Below are 13356 nucleotides of genomic sequence, written 5' to 3'. Positions count from 1 at the left end.
ACCGCAGGCCTCTATGTGTTCAACGATCAGCCCAAGGATTACAGGACATGGAAAGCTGGCTTCCAAAATGCTGTGAAAGATATGAAGTTGGACTCGTCAGAAGTGGTGAACCTGATGATGAAATGGTTAGGACGTGAATTGGCCGAACACGTGAGCAGATTGAGAACCGTCCACCTAAGGAATCCCTCTGCAGCATTAAAAGAAATGTGGGAGAGACTCGAGCAATACTATGGAAACCCAGTCACCATAGAAAATGCATGGTTCGAAGAGATGGAAAACTTTCCAGAAATATCAAGGAAAGACAACCAAAAGCTATTAGAATTGGGAGATCTTCTCCAAGAGGAGGAGACAGCAAAAGCCGAACTAATTTACCCAAGTCTCAGCATCCTAGACACACCATGAGGCATGAACATCATCATAAACAAGCTGCCAAGCGATATACAAGACAAATGGGCATCTCACGGTGCACATTACAAAGAGGACAACAACAGGCACCCACCGTTCCATGTCCTCACAAAGTTCATACGTGACTTGGCAAAGCACAGGAACGACCCTAGCTTCAGCACACGTGAGACACACCGAATCAGCTACCGAGTGGGCGAAAAGCCAGCCAAAAGGTATGGTAGCAACAGGAGGCCCATTTCGGTGCACAAAACGGAAGTGTCACCCAAGACATCTACACAAGATGAACTTCCTGATATGAGTGGGGTGGAGGATCCAGATCGGCAGTGCCCTATACACAAAAAACCTCACCCGCTCAGAAAGTGCCGAGGATTCAAAGGGAAACCCTTGAAAGAACGCAAAGAACCATTGAAAAAGTACAGAATTTGCTACAGGTGCTGCTCTTCGTCTAGCCACATGGCTAAAGACTGTAACACAATCATAAAGTGTTCAGAGTGTGGGAGCAACCGACATAATAGCGCTCTGCACCCTGATAAAGCAAAACCTCATCCTTCAAGAACTTCACACCCCAGTTCAAACCACGGCGGGGAGGAGAAGGATGAACAAACGGATGAAGTGGTCCCAAAATGTACACAGGTGTGCGGGAGAAATAGCAAGGGGAAATCCTGCACAAAAATATGCCTGACCAGAGTGTTCCCCAAAGGACGGCCTGAGCAGGCAGTCAAAATGTACGCCATTATAGATGAACAGAGCAACAAATTCCTGGCAAGGCCGGAATTCTTTGACTTGTTCGATATCCATGAACGCTACTCGCCGTACAGCCTCAAAACCTGTTCAGGAGTCGTCCAAAGGACGAGGAGAAGGGTAAGTGAATATGTAATAGAAGCGATAGATGGCAACTACAAGTCAAACTTACCCGTGCTCATAGAGTGCGACCAGATACTTGACAACAGAGACGAAATTCCTACGCCGGAAGCTGCTCAACACCACCCTCATCTGAGATCTATAATGCATCGGCTTCCACCGCTAGATCCGGAAGCAGAAATCCTACTGTTACTGGGCAGGGACGCACCGGAGTTGGTCAAGTCCCTGGAGATGCGTGATGGTCCACCAACCACACCCTACGCCTATTGACTCGCCTTGGGATGGGTGATAGTCGGCGATGTCTGCGTGAATCGGACAAGGAAACCGAGCATTCAGACATACGCCACGAGTGTCTTGGACAATGGACGTCCCATTCTGTTTGAACCATGCCCTAACCACCTAAGCACCAAGGAGATCCTAAGCTGCGAAGAACCGATTCTCAATTCAGCTACCAGCAGGATCACCCCCCCCCCCCCCCCATCAGATGCAGAGGAACATCTAGGGGATTCGGTGTTTCAAGTCACCAAAGATGATGACAAAACTACTCTCTCTGTAGAAGACAGAGAATTCTTAAGAATTATGAACGAAGGGTTCTTTATGGATGAATCAAACAGCTGGGTGGCCCCCCCTACCATTCCGGACACCCAGATCTCGACTCCCCAACAATAGAGAACAAGCAGTCTCACGACTTAGGTCGTGGCGGAAGACTTTGGAAAGGAAACCGGAAACGAAACAGCATTTCACTAGCTTCATGAAGGAAATGTTAGACAAGGGCCATGCAGAGCTCGCTCCACCTTTGAAGAATGGCGAAGAATGTTGGTACTTGCCTACCTTTGGTGTATATCATCCGCAGAAGTCAGGCCAGGTCCGAATCGTCTTTGATTCCAGTGCGCAGTTCCGTGGGATCTCACTCAACAGTATGCTTCTCACGGGACCTGATATGATCAACAACCTGTTAGGAGTGGTGATCCGCTTCAGGAAAGTAGCAGTCACTGTGATAGCCGAATCCAACAAATGTTCTACTGTTTTGTCGTGCACCAAGACTACAGAAATGATCTGAGATTCCTGTGGTACCACGACAATGACATCAACGAAGAGATTGTGGAATACCGGATGCGAGTGCACGTTTTCGGCAACAGTCCATCGCCTGCAGTAGCCACATACGGGCTCAGGAGGACAGCCCAAGAAGGAGAAAAAGAGTATGGTACAGAGGCCAGACACTTTGTGGAGAAGGACTTCTATGTAGATGATGGATTAAAGTCTTTACCTACTGCAAGGGAATCGATTAAGTTAATAAAGGCAACCCAAGCAATGCTAGCAGGTGCAAATCTGAGACTCCACAAAATAGCCTCAAATAGTCCTGAAGTAATGAAAGCATTCTCTTCATACGATCGCGCCAAAGACTTGAAGAACTTAGATCTGAGAGTGGACGCACCCCCTCTCCAACGAAGTCTTGGGTTAAGTTGGGATGTAAAGAAGGATGTCTTTACATTCCAAGTTTCAATCCGAGATAAACCATACACCCGCCGAGGTGTTTTAGCCACAGTCAACAGTCTGTATGACCCGCTGGGGTTTGTAGCCCCAGTCACAATACAAGGAAGAGCCTTGTTAAGAGAACTCTCATCCAGCACTACCGAATGGAACGCCCCATTGCCCCAAGCAAGGAAATTGGAATGGGAAAAATGGAAGAGCTCCCTGAAAGTGCTCGAACAGCTCCATATACCACGCACTTACGTTCCAATATCACTTAGTACACCCAGCCATAAGGAGATCTGCATTTTCTCCGATGCATCGGTCAAAGCCATAGCTGCGATAGCCTTTTTGAGAGTAACAGACGCGAAAGGGACAGTACACGTGGGCTTCATCTTCGGCAAGGCAAAATTAGCACCTCAAGCCGACCACACCATACCACGCCTAGAATTGTGTGGAGCGGTGCTAGCAGTGGAAATAATGGAGCTGATAACAGCCGAAATAGACACGCAAATTGACACTATTCACTTCTACACGGATAGCAAAGTAGTACTAGGTTACATTTACAACCAGACAAGAAGATTCCACGTGTATGTTAGCAACAGAGTTGAACGTATACGCAAGTCAACGCACCCAGAACAATGGCATTATGTGCCCACCGATCAGAATCCAGCAGATCACGTGACAAGAAGTGTGCCAGCATCCCATTTAATGGAAACGATGTGGCTGATGGGACCAGAATTTCTCCGGAAACCAGAACACAGGTCTCCCGAATGCTTATTCGATCTCGTAGACCCCGACGCCGATTCGGAGATTCGCCCAGTCACAACTACTCTCCTCACCGGTATTGTTCCCAGGAGCGGTCTGGGAGCTCACCGTTTCTTGCGCTTCTCAAGCTGGACGACATTGAGAAGAGCGATGGCGCTTCTCATCCATATAGCGCTGTCAAGACACCTACCAGCTGACGATAGGCGGAACACCTGTCGTCGATGGCACCTCTGCACAGAATCCCTCTCTGTGAACGAGCTCACCTGAGCGGAGAAAACCATCTTACGCTGTGTACAAGGGGAAATGTACGCAGAAGAATGGAGACGCATCAGCAGAGGTGCGGGCTTGCCCAAAGACAGCCCCCTCCAAAAGTTGAATCCCTTCATTGACAAAAACGGCCTGCTGCGAATTGGTGGCCGTCTCACCCAGGCGGAACTGGACATGGGAGAGAAGAACCCCGTCATTGTTCCTGGTCCGCATCACATAGCTGTCCTGCTTGTACGACACTACCATGAACAGGTTCGGCATCAAGGTCGACACTTCACTGAAGGAGCTGTCAGAGCAGCAGGGCTGTGGATTGTGGGAGCGAAACGATGCATCACCTCCATAATTTACAAATGCATCAAGTGTCGCAAACTACGTGGTGCCCTCCAACAACAACAAATGGCCGACTTGCCAGCAGATCAACTCAGTACCGAGCCTCCGTTTACCTATGTGGGGCTAGACGTCTTTGGGCCCTGGCTGATCACGTCCAGGCGCACCCGAGGGGAATGTGCGAACAACAAACGCTGGGCAGTGATATTCACCTGCATGAGTATTAGAGCTGTACACATTGAAGTCGTCGAGTCTTTGGATACCTCGAGTTTCATAAATGCATTGCGCAGATTCTTTGCGATCAGAGGTCCAGCCACCCAAATCCGCTCCGACTGTGGAACTAACTTCGTAGGAACTTGCAAAGAACTGAACATTACCTCTGTTAAGATTGACTATCCTACCGTTGAAAGATACCTACGCAATCAGAAATGCACATGGAAGTTCAATCCGCCCCACGCCTCACACATGGGAGGATCATGGGAGCGAATGATTGGGATGGCTCGCCGAATCCTCAATGCCATGCTGATAGAAACTAGTCCGACTCGACTCACCCATGAAGTCCTAACCACTCTCCTAGCAGAAGTGGTAGCTATCCTCAACGCGAGACCACTAGTCCCGGTATCCTCCAACCCTGAGTCACCACTGATCTTGACCCCAGCCATGCTTTTAACACAAAAGACTAATAACATTCCTGTGCCGCAAGGGGACTTTGATGGCAAAGGAATTCACAAACGCCAATGGAAACAAGTCCAACAGCTTGCCAACTCCTTTTGGAGTCGTTGGAAGAAAGAGTACTTACCGACTCTCCAGTTTCGAAGCAAATGGCAATCCAACAAACCCAACATACGAGAAGGGGACCTTGTTCTTCTCAAAAATGGTCAAACCCAACACAACAGCTGGCCCCTGGGGCTCGTCATCAAGACTCACCCCGGAAACGACGGACGTGTTCGTAAGATCGAAGTAAAGACTACGAACCAAGGGACAGCCAAGATCTTCTACAGGCCCATCAGTGAAGTGGTACTCCTCATGCCACGTGAAGAAACCTGAACTTCGTGGACCGTTGTCCACACCAAAGTCTCTCTCTTTGTGTTGTCTGTCTTTTGTTTCAGCTTGGCGAAACTCCTTGAGGAAGACACCATCCATCGCCTAGATGACTGGATGACCGAGACGACTGCGAACTTCCCTGAACGTCGAAAGATCCAGTTATAAGGAACTTTATACTGTTGCATGTTGATATAAGAACTGATATTGTGGTATCTTGTGATACCAGATGGGGAGTGTTCTGTCCCCAGTAAAGGGTACATGTTTGTGTCTGTATAAAGTGCAGCCCATCTGTGTTTACCACAGCCCCTCCTTCCTAGTACTTGTGACACTTTCTGTAACCCAGCACAAAAGTCTGAGAGCCCTGCCTTTAAAGGGAGTTTGCCTTTAACAGAAGCCCCCTCCCTTCTGTTCCTCCCATTGGGAAAGGATCTGTATGCTTCTTAACCTAACCTGGGTCCTTTCAGGTGCCTTATTGGCTGAAGGGACTGCCCTTCATGTTCCCTCCTGTGTCACTTGGGTCCTGGGCTCGCTACCATTGGCTCTCGCCCCCTTACCTCAGCCTGAGGAGATTTTCTCCTGTAAACACTTTCCAAGACGATGGGTCAGTCTCAGCTAGGCCAGTAGAAGACTCACGTACCTGTAACCTCTGTTACACGAACAGCTTTTTACGTTCCTCCTACCGCTTTAATTATAAAGACTAATCAGCTTCAACCCCTCGTTCTCTTACCCTGCATCCCAAGAAACGTCACCTCCCTTCCCCTGCCTTCCTACAGCAACAAGGATCTCTGCCAGAGGCATAGACGTTTGAAAGCAACACTTGTAAGTAATAAGAAATTATCTTTACAATAAATGACTTCAAACATTAAGATCTTTGTTTTGGAGACTGATTGGGAGGAACGTTAGCTGCTTTGGATGAGGAAACTTGGGAAGTTTCTGTGAGACAAAACAGTAAAAAAGCTGTGCAAGTACAAGGCTGTAGAGTAAAAAAGCTGTACAGGGGGTTTATAAGTAGCCCTGTGAGAATCACACTTTTGTGGTTTTCTCCACTAATCTCATTTCTGAGGGGCTGACAGCCTGTTTCAATTAATTAATAATTAATGTTGATTATTAATGTCAACAGCACAGAAATGACCCCCCCCCCCCCACAGTATCACTGACCTTTAAAAATTGGCACTACCTTCCATGCTGCAACTGGACCCAAGCTGGAAAATTGCCCAAGAGAGCATTCCAGGAAGAACAGAGGTAAACCAGCACATGCCAGCATAATTGTGTATGGAATGAGAAATGCACCTAAGAAAAAAACAGAGTTTTAAAAAAAGATGATGAAATTACAGTACCTCCATTTGAGCTCCTCAGGGCACAATTATATTTTCAAAACACTGTTTCCATATTCAGAAAAATATTTTAGATTATTTGTAGGTATGCAAATAATATTCAAATCTATTGTATGCTGGGTAAGGATAGGGTTATGCAGGAAAATAAAGTAAATCTCTTTCTTTAGTAAATGATTGACTCAGAACAAATAAACAAAGCCTTAATCATTTTATATTGGAAATGTACTGAGGGCATTCTTTTTCATTTGCAGTGATTACAAAATGTTCACTCTTGTTTTTGTAGGAAGGATATGGTTACACTAATCCATGGCTCCAGGTACCCTCTTGTTTATTTATGTATGTTGCATAGTACTCTTACTGCTCCTCAACTAATCAATGATTGAAAATGGAGTAATAGCCATCTGACTCTTGACTCTGATTTATGTAACCCATAATCTACCACTGTGCTCAACCTTGAGCAAAATGGTCCTGGCATAAGGCTCCCCAATCTTTTAAAATAGGCATTTGTTGTCTTAATATTCAATCTAGGTACTCCAGTGATATTCCCCTTTGCAACATTCAGGGAGTTTGTCCACCAACAAAACCTTTTCCATTATTTTCTGGTGAATATTTAAATGAATTATGTATACATATATAGCACACTATCATAGTAATTTTATCACCTAATGCAGGCAAAAACCTATTGAAAATCAAAGGCAAATGTTATAGCAATTTTCAAAAGCCCACTTCCACGGGTTAAGTGTGTTCACATGCATAAAACGCAACATTAAACATGTAAATGCTTTTGAGCAATATGCCACTAGCATTAAACAGTTTTTTTTGTGACTCCAACCAAAGATAAAACATGCAAACACAATTCTGTATTTAGAAGGAGTGCGAAATACAATTATTGACCCCATATTTTTTAATGGAAATTCAGTTTTCAGTATTATAGTCTATTTTACTTTATTGCTTTGATAGGTCTAGCAAATTCAGATGCATATGAAATCCAGCATTGGTCTGTTAGGGCCAATCCCCCCCCCCCCCCCCCTCCGATTTTTTAAAAATATCTTTTGGAATTTTAAAGTAAAGGGGTCAATTTTAAAGGATGTGCCGATTTTATAAAATCCGATGGCCACACGCACATGCGCGTCAGATTTTAGAATCTGGGTTTGCACATGTGCAAGCCCACAACTCGCACGCATGGGAGGGGGAATTTTATAACCTACGTGTGGCAACACAATTGGCCGGTCCCCAGTTCACTCCCAGTCCACTCCAGTTAAGGAGCGGACTGGGAGGGAACATCCCTAACCCTATCCTTCTCCCTGTTCCCCTCTCCTCCCTGCCCCATAAACCTGCCCTAACTATCCCCAATTTTTTTATTTTCGTACTTACTGCTCCTCTTGGAGCAGAAGTAATCTCTGAGTGCCGGCCGGCTGCCAGCGCATGCTTCCCCTGGACAGCGTTGAATGGTGCTGTCCCGGCCCATCCCCCCACCCCTCCCCGCCCATACCACACCCCCTGGCCCACCCCTTTCTTTGGGCCCGGCCCTTTGATGCATAACAGGGGTTATGCATGAGGCCAAGCCCTTTGTAAAATGTGAGCGGCGCATGCAAGGCCCAGCCACGTGCATAACCTCCCAATCTTATGCACGTGGGCCTTTTAAAATTTACTTGATAATGATTTTTCATCCTTGATCTTGCTTTTGAAATGGAGCAGGACTTACTGAGGTCAATATTCAGATAAGTAAGCTAGCTGGATAAAATATATCCAGCTAACTTAGCCAGGATATTGAGCGGTGCAGCTGTGCTCTGTTTTTTTTATTCGGCTAGATTTTAGCTGGATAAGATTTATTGAGCCAGATAAGAGGCTGAATATACCAAAATTTGCCATTTAGATGGATAACTAAGTTATCCATCTAAATGGCTTTTGAATATTGACGTCACCAGAATTAGCTTTTCTTAATTTGTTTAGTGTTGCCAGTAGAGCAATTGTCTTCACTGGTGATATATATGGAAAAAAAAACATGAATGTGTTGGGTTTTAGGGAAACAAATTCTAGTAATGTGGATCCACTTTTTTGTAAAAACATTTGTTCCAGGTTTTCTGACACCCTCTGTAAAATCTAATATATGACTTATCCTCTGGAAGTCTATGTGGTTTTGATTCATCTTGATTCAAGACCATTCTTTTAAGTATCTCACCAAAGTATCTCTCTTTGCAAGACATTTGCAGAGATGCAATTTGGAGCAAGAACCAGTAGTCTAATGCATGAGTCATAGAAGTCTTCTAGCTCTTAATGCACTAGTGATCTTGAAGAACCTCGACAAAATGATAGGCAGCTGTGGATTCAAGCTGTGCAATTTGTTTTGATTCAAAAAAGCTGCAGATTTCTGCTTAATAGAGCTATTTCTACTCTACTAGTGCCAAAGCCATCCACACAGATAGCTGAAGAAAAAAATGTGAAGCATAATTCCTTATGTGCAGCACTTCCTTCCACAAGAATAAACGATTTCCTGCTCAGTGGTGAGAATCTGGCAGCAACCTGTGTCTGCTAAAACAGACATTACTTTATCTGTGATGGTAAAGGAAGGTCTCTGGGAAGGTCTGTTCTGAAAGTAGTTTCAGATGTCCCCTTAAACTGAATAGAGTGAAATGGCTATGGATGTCTTCTGTGTCCCTCTCAGAACTGAATCCCAGTCAGCAGAATTTTTCATGCCTAAATTTCAACTTAGTGAAACATATGGATTACTGAGACCTCTTATTCCTCAGAATTAATCTTTTTTTTTTTTTACCTCCTCCTGATCTTATTGTTTGAGGGAAATAACTATACCTTCTCAGTATGTCTTGTTACTAGATTCCTATATTTGTGCTGCAGGACATGAAGATTGCTTGCATTTAACTATACATTTAACTTTTTTATTTAAATTGTTTGGAATTCTTAAAGAATTGGGGGGGGGGGACACGACACACACCACCAGAGGCAGGAATGTTGGCAGTAATCACTTTGTCCCAGCACTTGGAGAGTTAAATAGCAGGGGGTCCTTGTTTTTAATTCTATGCAGCTGCGCAGAGTCTGTAGCCTGTAACTGCTGGAAAGTTCTCAAGATGGTAACATTCCAAACACAATGGACACAACTGTAAGCTGCTCTCTCTCTGGGAACATCTCTGTGAGTTTAAAATATACTTATTACTTATGCACTAAGTTCAGGCTAGTAAGACCCCAGATTGTAAGCTTACTCTGTTTGATTTACCCTCTGTTTTATCATCACTTTTGCAAGCTGAACACTTTGGGCTAGATTTTAAAAGCCCTGCGCGCGTAAATCCTGCCGGATTAACGCGAGCCTATTTTGCATAGGCCGCCGGCGCACGCAAAGCCTCGGGACGCACGTAAGTCCTGGGGCTTCGTAAAAGGGGTGGGAGGGGGCGTGTCTGGTGGGTGTGTCCGGGTCAGGGGCAGTCCGGGGCGGGTCCGGGGGGTGTGGCGACGGTTTGGGGGTGGGCCGGGAGGGTGGTCCCGAGTCCCCCGGCACTGCGGCCTGTGCCAGGGGATGCCGAGGCGGCGCACGCAAGTTACGTCTGCTTCAAGCAGGCGTAACTTGCCCAACAAAGGTAGCTGGGGGATTTAGGTAGGGCTGGGGGATGGGGTAGATAGGGGAAGGGAGGGGAAGGTGGGGGGACGCGGAAGGAAAGTTCCCTCCGAGGCCGCTCCGATTTCGGAGCGGCCTCGGAGGGAACGGAGGCAGGCTGCCCGGCTCGGCATGCGCAAGCTGCCGATTTTGCGCAGCCTTGCACGTGCCGACCCCACATTTTATAAGATACACGCGGCTACGCGCGTATCTTATAAAATCCGGCGTACTTTTGTTCGCGCCGGTTGCGCAAACAAAAGTATGCATGTGCGTACTTATTTAAGATCTACCTCTTTGTACCTGTGGCAGATTGACTTTCGGCACTTTGTGCATCTCCCGGTGGGCTGGTCCAGCCAATCACGTGAGCTGGTATTGCTCACAGTGGCCCCATGCCTGAGGAGCAGCTGTGCCCAACACCAGCCCACAGCAGATCTTCTCCCTTGTACCTTTTTCTCTTTCTTCTGACAGGGCAGAAGAAAGAAGCTTCAATCCACTGCTGGAGCCTAGGCCGGCAGGGCCAAAGAAGAGAGATACAGGCTGTTGCTGAAGCCCAGGCTGGTGGGGCTGAAGAAAAGAAACATGGGTCTCTGCTGGAGCCCAGGACGATGAGGCCAAAGAATAGAGATGCAGGCTGCTACTAGAGCCCAGGTCGGTAGGGCCACAGAAGAAAGGATGCTATTGGAGCCCAGACCAGAGGGGCCAAAGAAGGGAGATGTGGACAACTGCTGGAACCCAAGCCGGTGGGGCTGATAGAAGGGAGACACAGACCATCATCAGAGCCCAGACCAGCGGGTCTGAAGAAGAGAGATGCAGCCCGCTGGTGGGGCCAAAGAAGAAAGACTCCAACCACCACCACAGCCCAGGTCAGTGTGGCCAAAGAAATGAGACACGGGCCGCCACCAGAGTCCAGACCTCCGGGGCCAAAGAAGGGAGAAGCAGGTCGCTGCTGGAGCTCAGGCTGGCAGGGCTGATCAAGGGAGCTGCGGGCCGCTGCCAGAGCTGAGGTCAGTGGGGCTTAAGAAGAAAGTTGCAGCCATCGCTGGAGCCGAGGCTGGAGAGGCTGAAGTAAAGAGAGAGATAGGTGCAAGCCACTAGCAGAGCCCAGGTTTGCAGGGGTCAAGAAAGGAGAGAGAAATAGGTTCAGGCTGCTACTGGAGCCCAGATCAGTGGACCGAGGAAAGGAGAGAGAGAGAAAGGCTGTTGGCCACCACCAGAGCTCAGGTTGGCGGGGCCATAGAAAAAGAAGAGGCACAATTATATGTATGAGATCTGCTTCTTTCTGTGTATGTATGTGAATGAGAGAAAGAGGGTGCTTCTGTATGTGTGTATGTGTGTGAGTGAACAAGCATGCTTCTGTGTATGTGTGTGAGAGAAGGAGTGTGCTTCTGTCTGTGTGTTTGTGTGTGTATATGCATATGTTTTAGAGAAGGAGTGTCTTTATGTGTATGTGAGAAGAAAGGTGATCTGTTTGTGTGTGTGTGTGTGTGTATGTATGTGTGTTAGAGAAGGAATGTGTGTGTGTGGGGGGGGGGGGTGAGGATGGGAGGGAGGGGAAAGTTTGTGCACCCACCTCTTTCCTACTAATTGATGACAATTTAGGGAAACTTACTGGAAATCAAATGTTCCCAGAAATGGAGAGTACAGCATTTTTTAAATCCTTACTATTTTTAATTATTGGGTGTTATTTGATGGGCCTCCCAAACACCAAAAACATATTTAAAAACAGTAGATTTTTACAAAAAGTTTGCATTTTTATTATTGGATATTCTATGCATCAGAGGTTTTGAAATATTCGTTAATTTTTTTTACTATGATTTTATTGTTATATTTTACATTTCTTGGTTTTATTGTTTAATGTTTTATAATGAATGATAATATTTCTGTTTTTCATATACACTGCCTAGCTTATTGTGGTTTCCAGTTCAGTTTTTGTCTGCAGGTTTCTATTTATATTTTATGATGATTGAATCAAAAGTTCCCAGGTATGGAGAGTGGTAGATTTTTTAAATCTTTCCCCTAGATTCATCAAAATATGGATAACCCCGTGGTAAGGGAAACGGGTGTGTTTAAGGTAATTTGTAGAATATCCACACAGTGCAGTAACCTAGCGCTTCCCATAAGTTGTATCAGAGAGTACAGTAAACCTTTGCACACCCCGCAATACTTTCTATTTTGTAGCTGAGAGAGAAAGAGAGAGAGAGAGAGAAAGAGAGAGAGAGAGAGAGAAAGAGAGAGAGAGAGAGAGAGTATATTTATAAGACTTTCATAGTATTCAACTATTTATATGCCATCTAGCTAGGGTGAGAGAACATAGTAGAAATCTCATCTTTGTGAGACTTTCCTCATTCCAAATGACATCAAATCTTCACCGAGGTGTACTGTGCAGTTTGTATGTCTCACTCTGCATGTAAAACTGGCCCCTAAACCACCACCAACACCTCACCTCAAGCTATTAGCTGGCCCTCCTATAGGCATATCAATAGTTGAATACTATGAAGGCCTTATAAATAATCTCTCTCTCTCTCTTCACTCAAAAGAGATATAGTTATTTCCTGCGTTAAGCATGGTGCAATATTGCCTCTCATTTAAATTAAGTCAGTTCTGTTTTTAGAGTATTTAAGTTTCTTACTCAAACTGGTGATACTATTTTACTGATTTTATTTTATTTTTTATGTTTTACTATATTGTATATGTTTATTTGTTTTATTATATTATGTATGTAAACTTGTTCACCGCTTAGGCCTTTTATTGTTAGAGGTTTATGAATTCAAATAAATGTAAAATGTGCTATGCAATAATTATATTATCGCATGCGTTATGGCGTAAACGCATGCGTTAATGCGTTATCACGTGCGATAACGCCAATAACACATTTTGATGAATGAGCCTGTTTATTAGTTATTTGATGTGTCTGCTGTTTTGAAATAATTTAATGATGTTTGGAAAATATTTAAAAATTTCTCAATTAATTTTTAATTAATGGATATTCTATTCTTCAGCTATTTTGAAATATTTTTCTTTTCTTTTTTAGTATGGTTTTACTATTGTATTTTATATGTTTGTCTTGATTAGATTGTAAGCTGTATTGAGCAGGGACTGTCTCTTGTGTTTTGTTTGTATAGTGCTGCGGTGTAGGTCAAGTAGCACTATAGAAATGTTAAGTAGTAGTAGTATTTCTTGATTTCATTATTTGTATTATGAGAAATAGCAATGATTATCCATTGTTGCACTGCATACAGAATATAGCTTGTTTCAATTTCCAGTTCAGTTTCT

General features: G+C 45.0%; 1 protein-coding gene across 3 annotated transcripts in view; it reads right to left on the bottom strand.

Moving 5' to 3' along the window:
* The window catches only part of LOC115094054 (sodium- and chloride-dependent neutral and basic amino acid transporter B(0+)-like), a 556325-nt gene that overhangs the window by 500457 nt on the left and 42512 nt on the right, over positions 1-13356 (bottom strand). For all 3 annotated transcript variants that reach the window (XM_029606707.1, XM_029606706.1, XM_029606708.1), the window contains exon 3: positions 6301-6432. In XM_029606707.1, the coding sequence (XP_029462567.1) occupies positions 6301-6432 (132 nt within the window). The remainder of the gene's footprint in view (positions 1-6300; positions 6433-13356) is intronic.

The sequence above is a fragment of the Rhinatrema bivittatum genome, chromosome 6, assembly GCF_901001135.1.
Source record: "Rhinatrema bivittatum chromosome 6, aRhiBiv1.1, whole genome shotgun sequence".
In the NCBI taxonomy this organism is placed as follows: domain Eukaryota; kingdom Metazoa; phylum Chordata; class Amphibia; order Gymnophiona; family Rhinatrematidae; genus Rhinatrema; species Rhinatrema bivittatum.
Note: the sequence above shows the minus strand (reverse complement) of the source record. Positions and strands in the feature narration are given on the sequence as shown.